This window comes from Melanerpes formicivorus, unplaced genomic scaffold, assembly GCF_026170545.1.
Source record: "Melanerpes formicivorus ecotype bairdi unplaced genomic scaffold, bMelFor1.0.p_v2 SCAF_1, whole genome shotgun sequence".
NCBI classification, from domain to species: Eukaryota; Metazoa; Chordata; class Aves; order Piciformes; family Picidae; genus Melanerpes; species Melanerpes formicivorus.
The window spans coordinates 21,529,054-21,551,018 of NW_027142353.1; the positions used below are offsets into that span (position 1 = coordinate 21,529,054).

The 21,965-nt window shown below is 37.3% G+C and overlaps 1 protein-coding gene across 1 annotated transcript in view; it reads left to right on the forward strand.

Annotated features, from left to right (window-relative positions):
* The window catches only part of MYO16 (myosin XVI), a 392,532-nt gene that overhangs the window by 232,472 nt on the left and 138,095 nt on the right, over positions 1–21,965 (forward strand). The window contains exons 17-21 of the mRNA XM_068170049.1: positions 3,557–3,668; positions 8,344–8,461; positions 9,241–9,312; positions 9,994–10,135; positions 18,666–18,738. Of these exons, the coding sequence (XP_068026150.1) occupies positions 3,557–3,668; positions 8,344–8,461; positions 9,241–9,312; positions 9,994–10,135; positions 18,666–18,738 (517 nt within the window). The remainder of the gene's footprint in view (positions 1–3,556; positions 3,669–8,343; positions 8,462–9,240; positions 9,313–9,993; positions 10,136–18,665; positions 18,739–21,965) is intronic.

Consider the following 21,965-nt stretch of genomic DNA (forward strand, 5'->3'; position numbering starts at 1 on the left):
GGAATTAATTATCAGAACTTCATGTACTGTCTGGTTTTTGCCAGAGCTATAAAGACCGTTTGGGCATCTATCTTCAACTAAAAGGCTAAAATCTGGGGGTATTTTTCTAAAGCTACAGTAAGCTAATGTGAGGGTACATTTGCAGAATGAATATGCATGTAGAGCAATACAAGGAATGCTAATAAAGCTATGTCCAGAACTGGTGTACGTCGAGTATTATGGAACATGATTTCTAGTTTGTGTAGCAATAGTTCCCCTTTTGCTAAAATTTGCAGCAACAGAGAATTTAACAGTCAACACGCCAAAAAAAAAATGCTCTCTAAATGTCATTCTATTTCTGAGGTAGAATTACCTTAAAAATAATTAGAAAAAACATAATTCTTTGTGCAGCTACTATATATTGTGCCTCCAACCTGTTACATTGTATTTTCTACACTTTAAAGAGTTTATATGATATCCATGAACAGTTCCTAGTACACCATACAATTAATCCATCTTCCCCATCGCCAGGGGAGGTTCAGACTCGAGGTGAGGAGGAAGTTCTTCACCGAGCGAGTCATTCGGCATTGGAATGGGTTGCCCAGGGAGGTGGTTGAGTCATCGACCCTGGAGGCGTTCAAGGGGAGATTGGACGTGGCACTTGGTGCCATGGTCTAGTCATGGGGTCTGCGGTGTCAGGTTGGACTCGATGATCCTCGAGGTCCTTTCCAACCTAAGTGATACTGTGATACTGTATGCATATACTTTGTATTATAAACATTTAACAGTTGAGTGTGCATATTTTCAAAACAATGCTCTTATTTCATTAGTCCTTAAATAGTTTGGAAAATGAGTGGCCTTCATGACATTTTATAAAAGAATGTAATTGCTTTTAGACTGGGGAAACTGATTCTAAATTAAGTGCACCTTAGAAAATGTCCAACCTCAGGCCTTTGCAAAGACACCCATCTGCTGATTAAATCTTCAGGATATTTACACTGGGAAAGTCAGATTCTTTTCCAACCGGCATGTCCCAGCAGATGCTGCAGTTTATAGATGGACTGTTTGAACCACAGGCACCTGGTTTGGCAGGTACGCAGTTTGCCCCCTGCTGTATCAGCAAGAAGTGCTTGTGCTGAAGGCAAGAACTGACGTGTTTTGGTTCGTATCACAGCTCAGCTCTTTCCTCCAAGGGAGTGAGTGTTCTGGGTCATTTTTCTCTGCCAATGGCCTGCTTTGATAGATATTGGTAGTGTTCACACACCTTTTTGCCACAACAATACCCACCAGCACTTTCATGATGCTAAAAGGAGATGGTTAAATAGGATTTTGTAAATAGGAGAAGTATGCAATATTCTTTCAATATCTTCTCATGGGACAGGAAAAATTATTCCCTTCTCAGTACACAGAGAGAAAGTTATATAGGGAGAACTCCAGAGAAGTGGCCATAATCTTCCAATTCCTCCAACCATTCAACAACAGGATGTTTTGACATCAGAGTAACTGCCACTGTAAATCTCATAATTATGGATCAAAAATGTCACTGACACATGATGCATAACCCTGAACTAGTATAAGATCACACAGCATTTCAGAATAGTGGAAAAATTTCTGCTGGATTAACCTTTATACCCGTAAATTAAAATCTACAGGCAATTAAAACCTAAACCAAACCAAACACAAACAACAAAACCAACCAAATGAACAGGAACAGAAAAAAAACCTACACATAAAGCTGACATATACTTTGTATTATTTGTTCTAACCAATTTGACATCTATGCTATCATTTATATCTACCTGACTTGGGCAAAATTAATAGTTTTAGTAACTAAAAGAAATGGTGCAAAGCTCTGGCAGTGATGCTCACAGACCTGTGTGCTCAAAGGTTGTGTTTAGCCACTGATATGAAGGTCATTTGTGCTTGAGCTATCTGATGAGTGAGTTCTACTAGAGATGCAAAAGTGCTTGTGCGCCCAGGCCCACTTTTTTTCTCCATCATTCTTCCTCTGCCCACCTGCTGCAGCGACATGCTATTTTTACTCCAATGGAAATCTGCGCTGGTAAATTTAGTATCAATCAACTAATGCAGTATGCATCCTTCCTTGCATATCCCATAAGTCTCATTGCTAGTTAGAAAGGTGCAAATACTAAATAGTTCTACATGTTTCTAAAGGCTACGCACATTTACAGGAAAAGGCCACTTTGACAGGAGCTAACACCCTTACTACAGCTTTGCCAAACTTTCTGTGGTAATAGGAGTTTTGTTTTGAAACCGTGTTTCCTCTATAGTGAAATTAGAATAGAACTGTGAACAAAAAATGGCAGAAATTAAACCACTGTTGTTCTCCAACTTTGTGACACGTTATTAGAGAGCAGAATAATTGTGGGGAATTTTTCTTGTAATTGTGGTGAATTGAACTCTGGTGCAGGCTGCCCATGCAAACAGTTGAATCATCATCCCTGGAGATATTTAAAAGATGTGTAGATGTAGGGCTTAGGGACATGATTTAGCAGTGGACTTGGTAGCGTTAGGTTAATAGTTAGACTCATTATCCTAAAGGTCTTTTCCAGCCTAAACAATTGTGATTCTATGACATGAGGGGTGGAGTGTGTGTAAATTGCCCACTTTTGTTGGTGTTGTCAAAATAATAATTTCACTTAGGTGTGGGGGATTATTTTGTGTTACCTTTTTTGATGTAAGTGAACTTTGTGGAGGTTGTGGATTGTACAATGAATGTGCGTTTTAATGATAATGATAACGATAATGATAAAATATCTTTTTACATTCTCAGTATGATGTAATTAAGAAACAGACACCTGAATATAACTGAATATTTTTTAAAATCCTGCCCATAGACATATTTCAATAGGGTCAAAATTAATTATTGTGAAGGTTAGATTGCTTCTCGTTTCTGTTGTACTGTGTGTTTCGGTTCTTCTAGTTTGTTACTACTCTTGATGTTGGTTCTGTATTTTCTTTCCTGAGTTAGCTGCTGCACTAGGTGTCTCTCTTTCTCTCTCCTAATCATTTTTGGGAAGGTTTGTCAAAATTCCTTTTGCTTCACAACGTGCAAAGCAGTACAGCTTAAGGGCTGTACAGCTTAAAGGCTGTACACTTACTACTCAATGTACTTAGTTATTACTTTATTATAAGAGGTGCTGTGTATACCTGTATCCCATTCAGCTACTTAAGGAAGCAAATGATCATCATGGGAACAGGCAGATAAGAGCTGATTTATTCCCTAGCCAGCAGGAGGGGAATATAAAGCACTCAGAGTTATGAGAGGATCTCCTCAAATCTTCCTTCTGAAGGAGACTCTCTGGTAGTGCAAGAATGGCATAACTGTCAGTGATACATATTAAATGTGAGCTAAAGTTGGCAGTGGGGAGCCTTAAGTGAAAGCTGAAGGAAAGAAATAGGGAGAATTCTGTCACTGTTACATTTCCCTCCAAGGGCTGAGAAATATATATATAATAAACCTCTGGTTAGAAGGGCAAAGCTGGTTTTCAGCCTCAAAAGCTTGATTATGCACCAGCCTTGTAAATACCATAACTACTGTTTTTCCTCCATACAGGTATCTAAGCCAGACTGTACTGGAAGAGACGATGTTAACAGCCAACCCCCAAAACAGGGAGAAATTAGCCATACTAAAACAAGCTCTAGGTGCTGTGGGATTCAGTAGCCTGGTAAGTTACAAAAGCTTATGCAAGTTGTGGCTAAAATCACCATATTACTTAGCTAAAAACAGGCCATAAGAAACTTCCAATGGTAACCACTTTTGTGGGGAAAAGAAGTACATTTCTGTTTGTCTTTTTTTTTTTTTTTTCTGTTGGTTGAGACCTTGAACAATATACAGTACTGGTTTACTTGAGGGAAATTACTGTAATCACTTTTAATTAGGCACAGAACCAGTAATGTAAATCTTTTTCATTCTTAAAGATTCACAAAACAGCTTTGAGGTATAACACTCTGAACAATTAAATTACATAGATAAAAAGAAACAATGAAATCCCATATGAGAGTAACCTCATAAAACCCACAGGAATTTTCTCCTCTTGATTATCTTTCTGTCCTTTTGATTTTTTGAAATGCACATTCCAATGCCTGTGCTGCCAGTGCCTGAAAAGAAGTAAATACATGTTTAGTCTAATAAAATTAGAGCTGGGTAACTTGAAAGAGCTGACTTAACCACCAAAAAGCAAAAAGAAGATAGTTCTGATATTTGTCTTTAATCCTATAAAGCCTATAGAGAGAATCTGGAAAATTAATCAAGATGTTCTGGAGGACAGAGGTAGGACAGGATCCGAAGTAATGGAGGGTTGAGTATAAGAATTCATGCAAGCTTTGTAATTCCCAGTTAAATACTAGAACATTTAACAAACTCCTCACATTTCTTACATATGTGTATACTACTTTATGCACTGTAGCCAGGGCACTCCTGCAAAACAAATGCATGAGCAACATTAGTTCCAGAAAGAGATAAAAAGTTGTTTACCTCTACATGATATTTAGGATCTTAAGAAAAAAATGAACAAAGCCTTCGACACTGTCCCGCACCACATCCTGGTCTCCAAACTGGTGACACATGGGTTTGATGGGTGGACCACTAGATGGATAAAGAACTGGCTTGATGGCCTCACCCAAAGAGTGGCTGTCAATGGGTCCATGTCCCAGTGGAGGCCAGTGACAAGTGGAGTCCCTCAGGGATCAGTCCTGGGACCTGTCTTGTTCAACATCCTTGTGGGTGACATGGACTGTGGCATTGAGTGCACCCTCAGTAAGTTTTCTGATGACACCAAGCTGTGTGGTGCAGCAGACAGGCTGGAGGGAAGGGAGGCCATCCAGAGGGACCTTGACAGGCTGGAGAGGTGGGCACAAGCCAACCTCATGAAGTTCAATAAGAGCAAGTGCAGGGTCCTGCATCTGGGTCGAGGCAATCCCAGGCACAAATACAGGCTGGGCAGTAACTGGCTAGAAAGCAGCCCTGAGGAGAGAGACTTGGGGGTGCTGGTAGACAAAAAGCTCAACATGAGCACTCAATGTGCGCTTGCAGCCCACAAAGCCAATCAGATCCTGGGCTGCATCAAGAGAAGTGTGGCCAGCAGGTCAAGGGAGGTGATCCTCCCCCTCTACTCAGCTCTGGTGAAATCCCACCTTGAGTTCTGCATCCAGTTCTGGAGCTCCTGTTACAGGGGGTATATGGACATGCTGTAACGTGTCCAGAGAAGGGCCACGAGGATGATCAGAGGGCTGGAGCACCTCTCCTATGAGGACAGACTGAAGGAGTTGGGGCTGTTCAGTCTGGAGAAGAGAAGGCTCCAAGGAGACCTTATTGTGGCCTTCCAGTATCTGAAGGGGGCCTACAGGAAGGCTGGGGAGGGACTTCTGAGGATATCAGGTAGTGATAGGACTAGGGGGAATGGAATGAAGCTGGAGGTGGGGAGATTCAGGCTGGATGTGAGGAAGAAGTTCTTCACCATGAGAGTGGTGAAGCACTGGAATGGGTTGTCCAGGGAGATGGTTGGGGCGCCGTCCCTGGAGGTGTTTAAGACCAGGCTGGACAAGGCTCTGGGCAGCCTGATCTAGTGTGGGGTGTCCCTGCCCATGGCAGGGGGGTTGGAACTAGATGATCCTATGATACTATGATACTATGATAATGTATTAGTATGCTGAATTATCATAAGACATGACAGATGGGCAACAGTTGTAATAAATAGGGGTCAAGGGCTAACAGCAAAAAAAATTATATGAGTCTGATGAGGTTGCTCTTTAGGTGTGAGTCTTCTGTGGTGATGATACATTATGTAATTGTTTGGCATTCCCTAGTTAAGGTAGTCACAAATGTTCCTTGGTAACCTATGTTATCATTTAATGTAATGAAAACTTGCAATATGCAATTGAACATATATGACTCTATTTGACAGAATTCTTCCTTACTCTTACTGGCTTAAGTTCTGCACCTGTAGACTTCAGTAGCCAATGTTCCTGGCATTTAGCCCAGTGTTTGCAGATGGGCAGATCTCTGTAGCTCTTTCATTAACCCTTCCTCTTTCATTAACCCTTCTGTTCTGTTGAGGAAGGGCTTCAGCTAATAAATAAATGAGTGCTTAATGAATCACATTTTATAAGCCTGAAGAAACTACCTATGAACACTTTGCATACAGTATTCCTTTGGATCCAGCACTTCAACTTCAGTTTGTTCAGAGTTCTTGAAAGGAAGTAAGCTGCCTCTCAGAAGAGCGTAAACTATCCTCAAGAGTCCTCTATATCAAGGCAGTGTTAGAATAATCACTTAGGTGGCTAGAAATCTGTGGTACTCTGGAGTACTGCAGACTGATTTCCTGTGCTGGAGGTTAGAAGGGAATATGTGGATAAATCACACCTCCTAAACTTTCTACCCATTAATTCTACGGTACATGGAAAGGTCTGTATGTATTATTCCTTGACATCTAGCCACATTTGATGATAGATTATCTTTTCGGAGAACTACATAAAAATTCTTTATCAGTCTTTGATGATGTCTTTCAAAGTATGTTAATGTTTGTTAAAAACTGTTTGAAGTTGAGGGAACATGCATCTTAGAGCACAATGAGAAAATGTTTTAGAATCTGGACCGTCAACTAAACCTGAGCCTTTTCAAAATTACCAGAATAAACAGCTCTTCCAGCCTGCTCTAATTCAGTACTGTACAGTAACTCCCAAGCCAGTTCTGAGTAAGCTACCAACCAAACAAGAAGCATGCTGTACTATTGTGCTATTTCCATCTTGCCTATGAAGCCTTCTCAAGAACAGGATGTATCAGCCTGGTTTGAATGGATGTTAGCATGCCTATTCTTCTGCTGTGAGAGCTAATCTTAATCAGCCTTTGCCTGTACAGATTACCTTTGTTAATCTGCAGTTTTGGTACTCTGTAGTAGAAAAAAATAAAATACTGTTGTCCTATTTGCATCTATTTTGTACAGTAAGAAATTTAATTTCTTGTCTTAAAATGTTGTTTAGAGAATCAAACTTGCTTAAACAGTATTGGAGGTGGTGTAATCTGTATCCCAGAAAGACTGTAAGGTTTTTAAATGGTATCTGGTCATGGGTATATTTATTAGAAAGAGGAGAAGAAAAGCTTTTGAAAATTAATGAAAAGTCAACCAAGCTTGGATTCAGTGTGTCCTGAATTTATTGTGTTCACCTGCGAATAGACGGGATATATAGGCTAAATATTTCATTTGTAGTGCAGTTTTTAAACATGTTTTGCAAAGTTCAGTAAGTAGAACTGCTCACTGTCATCTCTAATATTAGAATCAGGTTCCAAATACTAATTTGCAAAAAATATTTCAAGAGTAATAAATTAACTTTGCCATTGATAATGCCTTGTGATGCTATAGTGGATATCATAGTATCATAGTATCATAGTATCATTCAGGGTTGGAAGGGACCACAAAGATCATCTAGTTCCAACCCCCCTGCCATAGGCAGGGACACCCCACACTAGATCAGGCTGGCCAGAGCCAGACATCATGTTTCCTGTTTTATAATTTTAAAGGAACACCATTGTTACATAACTCACTTAAAAAAAAACATCCATAAACACCCAGTGTTTTCCATGCCCTAGCATTTTTGGTTCATATTTTTTTAATGATTTTTTTTCGTAATTTTGAAAACATTTAGAAAACAAACAAAACCCCAACCCAAACCAATCAAACAAAACACCAAAAATACCCCAGACCACCAAGAAAGCTATTTATTTTTTTGCTACTGTAAAAACAAGACCAGGAAAAATCTAGCCCTATGGATATGTGTTTCACAGCCTCAGAGGCATCAGAAGCTGGCATGTAATCATGGGCAAAAAGTACGTGGGTAAAGGAGTTGGCTGTTGTTTCTTTTAGACCATAACTATAGATTTTGCTACCAGGAACCTTTTATAATTTAGAGCTAGACATTTTGTTTGTGAATAGAATTGGCTGAATAGAAATCAACCCCTGCTGTTCCCAGTCATGGAAACTGACTTGATGGAAATTCTCTGGAGAAGATCTGTTTATATCATGCAGAAATAATGCATCTGTTAAAGTTATTTCAGTATTTTTTGTCATAATCTGAAAAGCTTTCTTAACTCAGTAGTTAATGTGATTTACATTAAAGCAAACCACCACCAACAAAAATAATAATGTGGTTTTATTCCCTAGATAGGTTCCATTTTAATTTCTAAATCTCAGTTTCCCATTAGTGGTTCACACATGAGTACTTTTTAACTTAGCAAATGCCAATGATACAAATTAATCGAATTTTTATTTTTATAAAACGTTGCCTTTCACTGGTATGCCCAACAGATCTCTTCTTTGTGTTTAATTCTGCATAAAATATGTGCAGGAGGTGGAGAACCTGTTTGTAATTCTCTCAGCAATTTTGCATCTTGGAGACATTCGCTTTACGGCTCTAACAGACGCTGAGACAGCATTTGTGTCAGACCTGCAGCTACTGGAACAAGGTCAGTAGAACATGACCTTGGAGCATCACCTGCCTGGTCCCACAGGACAGTTGCACTGATCTACCAACATATTGAAACACAGTTTCAGGGAGACAAAAAAAAAAAAAACCAAAATCTGAAAATTCATAAATTACTGTGGAAAGACTTGGACGTTTTATAAACTACAGATTTTTATGTGATTAAATAAAATGCTAGTATTGCAGGTTGTCTAATTCAGTGTTGTATTTGATGCTATCATTTGCTAGAAGAAACTGCACAGTGCACTTTGTGCAGGCTTCTTTTAAAATGCTTTTGTGCTACTTGTCAACAGCTGAGCAATTTGCATTGAACAGAATTCCTTACCTTCAAAATCTATGTCTTAAAAGGGTCTGTTGTTTCTGTGCTTTGAAGTTTGCCCTCTTGGTCACTTACAAATCTCCTCAAAGTGGCTTATGGATACAGAATGTCAATAAGCAGCATACCTTAACTCTAATGCAAGAGAAGTCTGCCAAGCCCTGGAAAGTATGCCAAGCCCTGGGGAAAGTCCTGAGTAATCTTTAAAGGGGAAAGAAAGCTGTAACATAATATACAGATACATTCAAACTTCACAAAGTGCTGATTATAGTAATCCGATTTTACATGTTCATTAATTTTGATTACTCCTATGACAGCACTCTTTTCTTTCATGTGTGTGTTCTTTCAGTAGTCAAAAATAGCATCTATATAAGAATATGTTATAAACAATAAAATATGCAATAGGGCACAAATCAGGCTTTCTTTAAATTCTCTTTTCTTTTCAGTGGCAGGGATGCTGCAAGTTTCACCAGATGAGCTTGCTTCAGCCTTAACAACTGATGTTCAGTATTTTAAAGGTAATCTTTTCCATGCTTACCTTCTCATATATCAGGCCTGGTGACATTTTAATCCTCCTTAATTTGAGAATTGTAAAAGCAGACAAATTTTTGTTTCTTATTTCTTGTATGGTCTTGTAATTTCACTGAAGAATTTCTCTGTCATGCATTGCCTTACTGGGCCACTGAATAAGAAATGTCTTTGTAATATGGTAGATACCAGTTTCAGTCTGACACTGATCAGCTTCTAACTTAATTAATCTTAGAAAAGTGTGTCAAGGTAATGGTTTAATATTAATACTTAAAATCAAAAAGAGTGTTTTGAAACAAAAGGGTTGGAAAGCTTCAGTTAAATAGTCTGGTATGCATCAGAAGATCCAGAGTGGTTTGAGTTGGAGGGGACATGAAAGAGCATCTAGTTCCAACTCCCTTACCATAGACAGGAACCACCTTCCCCTAGAACTCATACCCTTTTCTACCAAGTAAAGTGCCAATGTGTATGTTTCCAAACTGAAGAGCTTGCAAATGTTGACAGTCCTCTTCACTGGAGGCTTCCAAAAACCCACCCCCCACACCCCAGTCTACCATTGTGTATAGGGTTGACAAAGGAGAAATAACTGTAATTACATTTACTGTAACTAGAATTGGTTAAGGAGATCTTTACAACAAGCTTTCATCTCCATTTTCTGCTCTCTCTCTTAGGAGACATGATTGTACGGAGACACACTATAGAGATTGCAGAGTTTTACCGGGATCTCTTGGCAAAGTCTCTGTATGGTCGCTTATTTAGCTTTTTAGTCAACACAATCAACTGCTTCCTTCAAAATCAAGATGAAACTGAGAGGTAGGTGTGCCATTGTGTGTTCAAATACAGATCCATAAAAGAAACATAGTTCCATCATTTAAAGCATTCTGCAATAGCATGACAGCGATGTTTGGTTCTGCAAATCACTGGCCATTCTTTCAGGTCTTTTCACCTGTAACATATGGGTTTATTTGTTTCTGTAGGGGGACATGGTATTTCGTGCAGTAATCTAGATTGGTGGTTGGAATTAGTAGCCTTTAAGAGCTGACAACACAGAATGAGCTAAATCTTTCATTAATTCAAAAGCTGTTTGATGGCTTTTGGTATATAACATAACTGTTCTTTCTCCCCAAAATCATGACCTTAATAAAGGATATTAAAACAAGAGTTTTGTTCAAAGGCCTTCAAATGAATGTTTAAACTTCACTAAATTCTATGTTCTAAGAATGCTCTGGATGCCTCTAGGTCATCATCTGCTAAATTCAATGTTTTTGGTTTCTTAGGAAAAAATAAATGCTAATTAATGTGCTTCAGTGGAGCAGTCAAAAAAAACAAACACAAAAACCGACTTTACCCCCCTAAAATCTAAGTAGCAAACTAGGCAATAGACCTAATTAGATGAGCATATGCATGTGACTTAACCAAGGTTCAAGATCTTACATGCTCAGATGCTTACCATTATTGGTAAGTGGAAATCCACAAATGACAGATGTGGAATTTCCAAAAAAGTATAAATAATTTCTCCTTATATCATGTCTGTGTTCATAAAGTTCACAGAACAAATATTTGTCTTTTGCCTTCCTTTAGAATTTGAAGACTTAACAATCTTATTTTTATTCCTATCCTATTTGTAGACCAGTAAGTAATAAATCATATTTCGCTTCTATAGGCATAGCTAGCAGAAAAACATTACCATGTCTGAATACCTCAGAGCTTTCTGTGTGTAAAAGCTTTCCATTATTATATATACACCAGAGTGCTTATCTTCCAGCTAGAGGCAGAAGGAAAGTTTGCCAGTAACACAGAATGGTCTTACTTGTTTGTTTCAATTCTACAGTCCCCTAAAATTGCAGGTAGCTGGACAATCAAGCTACAGCAGCTTTTCAGTCCATGTCACAATTTGAAATAGGTGCTTATAACAAGGAAGGAATGTGGTCACATTCAATTCTTCCCCATTCATTCCTGGGACTTCTAGAACATGGGCTTAGCTCAGTGAATGTCTGTGTCATACAACAATCCAGATCAGGGGATTTCTAATTCAGTGATCTTGTTTGTAGTGGTCATTGAGGAGGAAATCTAGAATTAGTTTATTAAAAAGGTATTTAAATTATTCATTTTTCAATGTGTAATTTTACAATTTTAAAATTTGATATCTGTTTTTCAATAATATAAGCCTGTAATTTCTAAGTATCATGGGATCTTCAAATAATGAAAGGCAAAGTTGTTTGTATATCATATACTGCATACACCTTGTAATCCCCTTCTAGTGCAATCATATATGCCCAAGGTGACTTTTACTTTGTGGAAATACTTCTTAGTGGAACTATTTCTACCTGTATGGTAACTTGAAAATTATGTGATGTTTAAAGTCCTCACCAGAATAGGACTGGTGTTTGATGTTGTTAGGAATGAGAAATTTGCAATAATTTTATATTGTACCAATATTTGAAAAAGGAGAGTCCTTCGTTTAGGCAGGCTAAATGAAGCTTTATGCTGGCCAAAGGAAGCTAACCAGCAATGCTGTCAAGGTGAATTTTAGGAGGCCAAATTCACCCTCAGGTCCCATTCCAAACTTGAAGCTAAATACCTTATTTTAAGTCAAAATGAAGTTGACCAATAAATCCTTCATTTGATATTTCAACCTCAAATGAATCAGCCAGTTTAAGATAAAAAAAATTACCATATCCACTTCCAGCTTTCTTCTAGTCCAGCCCAATCATATTGTATAACCTGTTGTAGTAAATCAATGCATAGGACAATTCAAGATACAAGTTGAATTAATGCAAGTCCTTTCATAAACCCGTAATTTGTGGTTCAGACTTACTTCATGTACATCTGACCAATTCCACCAAATAGAAGCATCGCACCTCCAGTGTGGTGCAGTTTTAATAAATGTCTGTGTAAAGATCCAGTGAAGACATTAACTAACATGGCTAAATAAGGCTGATATATTTCAAGCCACACCTCATTCTCCAGTCAGAAATTTACACAGTTACTACTTATCACATGGGGTGAAGCCATCATCAGAAACCTGGAATAAGATTTCTAACTCAGTTCTCTTGTTTTATTGTGAAGTAGATTAACTGTAGTCATCCAACTTGAGTGAAAATTTACGAAGCAATAAAATTAGATTTATTTGTTTAGTAATTCTAAAAGAAACAGTTGGCATTTTGGCATTTTGAGGAAACTAGTTATCTGGATTTAACTTCTATAGTGAAGCTACTAGATTTTCATCATGAATATTGATTTATATTTACCATGAAATAGCTCACAACAGGTTTCAGGCAAAATAAAAGTCATGTCATTAGATCAAAGGGAAAGGAGATGATTCTGTGAAAAGCTGCAAAGACCAGGCTCTAGAGCTACGAAGTATAGAGGATAAAAATGTTGCCAGAATTCAGTGATTCATTACTTTATAATGCTATCCAATAAAGTAGGAATTTTAATGACAGTGTTAAATGAGATAATGCATCTTCAGAAATATTGTTCTCATTCATAAAAGTTATTTATGATTTTCTCTATATAACACTCAGTTATAACCACAGATGCTTGCTTAAACTGGTTGCAAGGTTGGGCCCAATCCTGTTTAATGTCATTACTGGTGATCTAGATGAGGAGATAGAGACCACCATCATAGTAAATTTGCAGATGACACCAAGCTGGGGACAGGAGTTGATCTGTTGCAGGGTAGAAGGGCTCCGCAGATGGACCTTGACAGGCTGGACAGATGGCAGAGTCCAACATGACAACATTCAACAAGTCCAAGTGCCAGGTTCTGCACTTTGGCCCCAACCCCGTGCAGCACTACAGGCTGGGGTCAGAGTGGCTGGAGAGCAGCCAGGCAGAAAGGGACCTGGGGGTACTGGTTGATAGTAGGCTGAACATGAGCCAGCAGTGTGCCCAGGTGGCCAAGAAGGCCAATGGCATCCTGGCCTGTATCAGGAATAGTGTGGCCAGCAGAGGCAGGGAAGTCATTCTGCCCCTGTACTCAGCACTGGTCAAGCCACACCTTGAGTCCTGTGTCCAGTTCTGGGCCCCTCAGTTTAGGAAAGATGTTGAGTTGCTGGAACATGTCCAGAGAAGGGCAACAAATTTGGTGAGGGGTTTGGAGCACAAGCCCTATGAGGAGAGGCTGAGGGAGCTGGGGTTGCTTAGCCTGGAGAGGAGGAGGCTCAGAGGAGACCTTATTGCTGTCTACAACTACCTGAAGGGAGGTTGTAGCCAGGTGGGGGTTGGTCTCTTCTCCCCAGGCAACCTGTGACAGAACAAGAGGACACAATCTCAAGATGCGCCAGGGGAGGTTTTGGCTGGATGTTAGGAAGAAATTCTTCACAGAAAGACTAATTTGCCATTGGAATGTGCTGCCCAGGGAGGTGGTGGAGTCACCGTCCCTGGAGGTGTTCAAAAAAAGATTGAATATGACACTTGGAGCCATGGTTTAGTTGTCACGTGGTGTTAGGTGATAGGTAATAGGTTGGACTTCACAATCTCTGAGGTCTTTTCCAACCTGGTTCATACTGGGATTCTGTACTCTGAGGTTGCTGCAAGGAAATTCAGTGTGAAAAAAACTGCTTTTCTGTAATCAGCCTCTAGAATGGGATTAGAAGAAAGCTATTAAAAGTCCTCACAGGCACTTACAATTATTTTTTAAGTTGTTAATATTTATATTGACTCATTTATATAAAGTTTTCCTATTTTACTAATTTTATTCTATAAAAATAGTCTAGGTGAACTTCTAAGTCTCTTGACTCTTCAAAGTTAGTTACTGTTCTATTCAATAAGTATGCTGATCTTCATTTTTGTGGATAAGAAAAAGACAAGAGCATTCATGGTCGCCTAATTGTGGCATTTCAAGGTATTTGATTGCACATTGGCAAGGTTAATCTATCTATCCAAATATTAGTAGTAAGATGTTTTAAGAACTCCTGACTCATTCTGCAAGAAGAGTTTATATTTATAGGGATTAAAGAATGTCTGTGAACTCTTGTGAAGTATTGTTTTTCTTTTCTGATGGATCACAAGCTAATTAGGTATATATATGCTTGAGAAAATCTTGATATTGCTTTCCCTGCCTGCTTTTAAGTATAAGGCATGGTGCTTTATCAGCTAGTTAGCAAAGGGTTTCTTTCTTATGTGGCCTAAAGATGGGGCTGATGCCAGAATGTCTGCTGTATTACAGACAAGCAAAGAAAGGTAGCATTCAATTATACACTCTGTCAGTATCACCAGGTCAGTTATAGGAGATTTTTGTTTCAAACAGAGAATACTTTTTCTAAAAATTCCACCTAGTTCTAAATAAATAGGTTCTGAAAAGCTTGTGCATTCTGATGGTGTAGTCTTATTCTTAGCATAATTCAAATATTACCAGAAAGTAGCATTGGCAACACCTATTTGGGCAAAAGAAAGATCTCAGGAGTCTCATTTACAAAGTTCTTAATACACATCATCCAATTCATAGAATCAAATATTCTGAAACAGAAATATTCCCAGGTTAAGAAAAAAACCAAACCAAACCAACCAACTAAACAAACAACAAAAAAACCCCAACAAAGCATAAACTAAAAAATTTATTTATTTTTATTGAACCCAGTAAAAGGGCATTAGGATTGCTAGATGGACAGAAAGAATTACTGTTCAAAATATAAACAGTTATCCCTGTATATGGAGGTAGTGAAATTTTTAAAGGAAATAATTCAAATTGTGCAGTTTTGAAATCTACTTCAGTCAGGATCATTTCCAGTATTCCATTAAACAAGAAAATGACATTTTATGAAGCATAGAACAGATTTTACTTTAAGACCTGTGAAAGAGTACGTACTACTGATGAAGGGACTATAGATCTTGAAACAGTTAGCAAACACATCCAGTCTTTCCTGTCATACATGTGAAGTTACTCAAATAAATGTTTGTCAGATATGGAGTCAGTTTTTCTTTTCACTGTGACCAACTACTGTCTCCATCTGTGCCACTCTCATGCCTGTTGTTAGATAATATTAAAATAAAAATGGCAGATGTTGAGCAAGATGACTGAGAGATGTGGCAGTGACGTCATCTCAACAAAACTCTCAGAAAAATCTCTCTCAAAAGTCTCAGAAACTAGTTTTAGTAATTCTTTGAGAAGAGTGCATACAATTGGGAGCATTCAATCTGTTACCCTCAAGAACCATATTTATGACTAATCTGTCATAAATCTGTTCCCCTGGAAAAACTGAAGGAATCCTAATTAGAATTCAGAGTGTCCTCATTTGAAGCCTAGATTATATATTTAATCTAATCATAGAAATATTTCCTCATTAATCGGTATCTCTTCTAGTTTACCAGATCAGACATAAGCCTGCTGGTTTCCTTCCTGGCTACTGGCAGAAGTTAGAGGAAATGCAAGAAATGTGTGTAGCGTTTTTAAGAGTTGCCAAGAAATTTTGTGTAGTTTTATAATAATGCAGTTAAGCGTGGAAGATAAACATCTTTACAGAGATACCATTCTAGGGAAAAAGGCAAAACTAGAGACACTATAAAATATTATCAGTCAAAATTATATTTTGTAAATCACAAAAATCAAATTAATTATGGTTAGCATCTATGCCTGGTTTTAACTATTCACAGCTATGTACTCATCTAAGACAGGAAAATATTCTTTAAATATTGGTAAACTGCCATTTTTCTAATTTCTCTGTTGGGAAATACAGTCAAACTTGAAATCAAAGACTCAGTCCCCACTGAAACTATAGCTGGTTTATATATGTATAGTAAATACTGAATTTCTGAAATGTAGTGAGGCAAAGTATCAGTTCTATTTAGTAATCATAAAAGAATAAAGTAAAATAAGGGGATTTTTCAGAACAAAACTTGCTCTTTTCTAATATTTGTTCTTCTAGACACCAGTGACTTGCCCTTTCATTTGTAAACATGTGCTCATTCATGCTTTATTTTGCCTTGCGAAACTCGTCTATGATTAATTTAAGGAAAGCAATTTTGCTGGAGTTAATAGCTAGCCAAGAAAAATATATACCACTTTTCTTCTCAGATGAAGGATCCCTGTAAAACAGAGGAAGACACTAAGAAACAAAACAAAACAAAGCAAAACCCCAAACAAAGAAACAAACAAAAATAGAGCAAAGAAATTTGTAGAAATGTGATACAGTTCTTTTAATTGTGCTGTCTTTTACCATTTAATTTTCAAAATCAGAGCAATAATTTCAGACAGAAAATTTCTCTCATGATTGGTGAGATTTTGCGCATAAATGTCACAATGTAGTCACCATTGTAGAAGACACAGAGCGTTGTTCTGTTATACTTGTCCTGTAGGCAAGATATGGATTATATAAAACCTCCAGCTCTTTTCATGGTAGTTTGTGCACTGTCTAACAATACAGGATCAAGATTATCGAGTGGTGTTATTAAAAAACAAATAAATACGGAAATTTCTTGATTTTGACAGAAATTATTATTTGACAGAAAGTGTTATTTGGGGAAGGCAACAGGTTGACTGCTCAAGCTTTCACCTGCCATTTTAGAAACTAAGGCCATTTTCCTATTTTGCCTGATTTATAATATGTCATTGAGTCAGTTTGTTTTGGTCTCTTCCTTATACAAGTGTGTATATACTTCTTGAGAGAAAATAAGGGAGACTATTTTGACAAAATAAGAGTCATGGAAATCATCTGGGATGTAAGCAATCCATCCCCAAATCTGCTCACTGAATTAGACAGAGGAGGGATAAACTGTTCTGCAAATGTTAAGTAGCTCTTAACTTTTAAATGTAATGCAGTATTTCAGCTGTTGTGCAATATAACATAGCAGTTCAAGTTTTGCCTTCCAAAAAGAAAGGCTATGGATAAATGATGACAAACCCCCAAATATATAAAATAAATAAAACTTAAGTATTCTGAAATTCCAAACTACTTTTCTTCCCAAAATTTATTTAACCAACATAACAATTCTGGCTTTTCAATTTTAGTCTGAGGTCATTTGGTTTTTAAGTGGCCAGTTCTTTATAAAGATGGACTGGTTTTGCTGAAAGCACATTGTGACAAGAGACATGCACCCATCTCAAATCAGGAACACTGGAGAATGATGCTTATATTTGAAATCATAATTTAAACTACACTCCTTGCTAGAGGCTGAGGTGGTGAACTGTCTGTATGCTTCCTGTAGAAATTCTCTGAGAGTTTAATTGACCTCATGATAACCTCTTCTGCCCAACAAAGTCATTCCAGACTATATTTATTATGCAACTTCTATGCCTAACATTTATGGACATAGCCAGTCTTGTGACAATCAGTAGTACACTGAATTATTGTGCCTTAGAAATTAGGCGAAATGTCTTGAGTACAGTTTCTGATGAAATCTCTGCTTTTCCCTGAGGATTGTTTTTGCAGCTTGTTTTGTAATACTTTTTTTTTTTTTTTTTTTTTAATATATATATACCAGTTTACTTTATTTATTTGTTATATGGAAATTTATTTTCCGGGCTGGATCTTTGCCTAACTAAATGATATTGTTTACAATGACTGTAATAGAACTATACAAAAGGACTTCAACAGCGCATCACCTTTTTTCCATTTGTGTCTCTATCCTGAAATACATGCAGATTTAGACATAGAGGAAACATGCAACAGAGGAACAAAAGTCTGTGAAATTATTTGTATGCTTATAAACCTGTACATTTACAAATTTTGTTGGCAAAGAGAAAGGAAAACTCATCCATCCATCTCCTTTCTCAGGAAGCTAAACGTTTTTTCCTTTGCTGATTTTTTTCCTGTTTCAGAGAGCCTATGCTAAGATTTTCATCTTACTGGGAGATAATTTCACTCTGGAGAAAATCCCACTACATTCACATAGGCAAACTGCAGCAAATTTTTGACTGCAACCTTCTTTTTACATTCTCCAATGACACTGTGAAGAAAACAAAATGAGTCCAGGCCTTTCATATTAAGGCCTCAAACCATTCCAAAGTAGGCAACAGTAGAAACAGTTCTGGCTGTTGAAGAGATATTGACTGGAAAGGGTAACAGAGTGCAATTAAGCAATTTTGAAACTTAAACTAAACGGCTATCCCTCATCTAAGCTAGTAGATACCTCTACCTTTGCAAATGGACTTTAAAGAAACTAAGATATTTTCCTTCTCTTATGGATTTAGTATTCAAAGTGACTGCTAAAACTGACTTTAATCCTGGATAGATATTTTGGGGGTAGAATTTTGCTTCTGTTCTATACATTGTCTTCTGCTGTATTTTATAGCATGTTTTTGATGTGCAGCCTGCTTTCATCCTAGAACTTTTGTCTGAACGGATATTTGATTCAAATTCTTGAATTCTTGCTGTCAGTAATACCATCTATTTTTCCCCAGTGACCAAGTATGTGAAATCGGAGTACTAGATGTTTTTGGATTTAAAGAATTTCAAAAGAATGCTTTTGAACAGGTAAGGAGCTATGTTTTTCTGAATTTACTGAAACTGTTCATTTTAATTAGTCTATTAAGGTTTTGGATTTTAGCCAAATTGTGTGTTTTGATCAGAATATAAGCATACATGGAAGTGAAAATTTGGTCCTTCTCATTCTGCCTTTATGGGTATGATAAAAATCCCCCGAGATTTGCACTGTTATTCATCATTTTTAAAGAATCTAGTAAATAGCTACCATGATAATTTGGAAGAGGAGACAGTCTGAGGAAAATACTTACTGTCTGTTTACATCCTTGTAGAAGTGGTACTGCTACTAGGTCAGTGAGTAGAACACTGAACTGGAAGAAAGATCAAAAGGTCTTCAAATGCCTGGAGGAAAAAATAGCATGTAAATAATACATTATGCTAAGTGCCATTACTGGCACATTCACCTCTGTGTGACCTTGAAACATGTGACTTTTTAAAAAATTAATTACATCCATGGAAAATAAATTAAACTTTAGCTCATTGAATGCTTAAAAATCCATTGAAAAATATATATATATATTTATTTTGTTTTATTTTTAATTATGGAACTCTGTGTCCACCTGCAATACCATTCTTGGAACACCAAAGCTCTGTGAATTGTTTCAGAAAGCATTAGCAACTCTACAGAGCACACTGAAAAAGATGTCTAAGTTATTGTTCAGTTGTCCATTCATTCTGCAATGCAGCAGAAGAAAATCAAAGCACAGAAAAGAATAGAGGGACCTGTTATTGTTTGTCTCAGGCAATCCATTGTTTTATGGATCAACTTTCTCTTTCTAGTGAAACAGAAGTTGTAGAGCCACATTAGTTAAGTTTATATAGCATGTTTACATCACTACCTAATTTCCAAACGTTTGAAAGCACAAAGAGGATGACTGTGGCCGGTTGACGTTGCCCCCTTAAGAAAGGGAACATGGTGGACGGAAGTTGGTAAACGGAAGGAATAGTCTAAACTAATTTCATTGGACGAGTGGGAGGAAGCACTTCTGAGCTGGGACTATACTGGACATTTCCAGCACTTCTCAGTCAGTCTTGCTTCCGCCTCTTCTCCGTGCAGCAGCTTTCTGTGCTGGGCTTTCTGCCAAGGCCTCGGCCTTGAAAACCAGATAACAGGCCTGTATACTAACTCCCTTCCAATTAACACAAACTGCTTCTAACTTTTTTTTCCTCTCTTTCTCTTTCTATCCCATTCTGGGGAAAGGGGGGGAGAGAGGGGAGAGCGGAGGTGGGGGACCCCTCTCTGCCGAGAGGGATTACTCTCATTTCTGTGTTACTCTGTTGTATATCTTTGTATATATTGTAGATATTGTAAATTTGTAAATAATCCCCTGCAAACCCTACATCGCTTTGTAAATATAGCTCCACTGCTTTGCTAATTCAGCTTGCGAGTTTTTTTTTCCTTTCCCTTCAATTTTTTTTTCCCTTTTACTTTACAAGGGGGAAGGGAGGAGGCTTCTCGGCCTTACCCTTCCACCCACCACAATGACCTAACTTCTACTTTCTACAGAGCATGTATGAATTCAATAAAACATATTCCAGTTCCTTTCTCACAAAACGCTTTGCTATTACAGTTCTACCATGTTTGAGTGTTTGCTGAATTAAAAGCTATTGATGTGTCATTATATGCAGTGATTACTTAGTATGAATGTCAGTTTGGAGGAAAATAATGAATACATGAATATATATATTTATATATGAATATATGCAAAAAAAAATCCATAAGCCTATCAATTAATAAGGATAAAGTATTCTGTGGATTTTAAATTCATCTCAAAAAGAGGGCAGTGCATCTTTGGTCTTGCTGGTTATTTTTCATTGACTGTGTTTTGCATTGCTTTTTTGTCATGAAACAGAAGTTCTGCAACTAACATCATGGAATACCATGAATACCATGAATTTCTGCTTAGTGACTGAGGAAGATGCTTGAAAAAAAATGAAAAAGTGATTTAAAGTAAAATTAGTATAAAAACAATTTATCTAATTTATGCATAGCAAACATAATTTCACCATCAGCTTTGCATTTTTATTTTATTCTTTCTAAATAAATGTATTTCAAGAGACACTTTGTGCCCCTCCACCTGGACTGAATGTGTTTTGTTTAGTAATACTGAGTCATTACCTCAGAAATTACTAAACTGCATTCCTGAAATGATAGAATAGAGGTGAGGGAATTACAAAATTCATTTTTATATGAACTGTATGATGTGAGTAACACAGTTGATTCCTGATGTGATAGGTTGCAGTTTCAATGAATCAAAGCAGTTTTAATGTCTACATGGCACAATCTAATCATGCAGACATATCCAAACCAGCCTGAATTCAAAAGCTCAAGCTGTCTGGGAGTGTAGCCTAGTTCAGTATTCTGCCTGGGCTCGTTATCCGTAATGATAAACAGGTTTGTTAGCCCAGATAGGGTCCTCATGCAAAACATTGCATCATGTCTGCAAACATGCCCAATGTCAAGGCCTGTGATTGCAGAATGTTAACATTAAATGCTGCAGCTAAACAGTGGAGAAGCCATAAAAATAACTTTTTCATTGCATTTAAATTAACATATCTTTAAATGGCATTACAGAAGTAATTTGGGGAAAATGAACCTTTGTTTCAATTTAACATGACAAAGCATTTTTGGTGATGCATTTTCCTGCTTTCATCAACAAAAATAATTATAATTGTTGTCAAGAAATGTTAAAGCCTCCTGATTGCCAAAATCTGGGGACTTTCCCAGCAGATGCATGAATATTTCTGATGCTTCAAATCAGGTCAGTTGATAGACAGTTTAATATCGTAATTAAGAGACTAATGTCAATTTAAGGAATTATTTTTAATAGACTGTGCTTGAAGATGGTTGAGGAAGAGAGAGCTGGATAAAACAAGTAGAATAACTTGTTCACTTTGGTAAGTGGGACGGAATTTGAAGGCATTAAATTATTGAAATGTCAAAGGCAAATGAAGAAATGGTCTAGAAAAGATTCTTTACCAATGCATAGGACAATAGATGTCAAAGAACTAGAAAAGTAAGGTTAATTATGTCTACAACGAGAATCTGATATCTTTTTCAGTCAAAATGATGTGACTTGCAGCTTGCAAGGGGAAAAGTTTTAGACATATGTACAAAGAAGGCAGCATTAGAAGTTAAAACCAGTATTAAATGTTCAGTTTTGAATAGAATAGAATAGAATAGAATAGAATAGAATAGAATAGAATAGAATAGAATA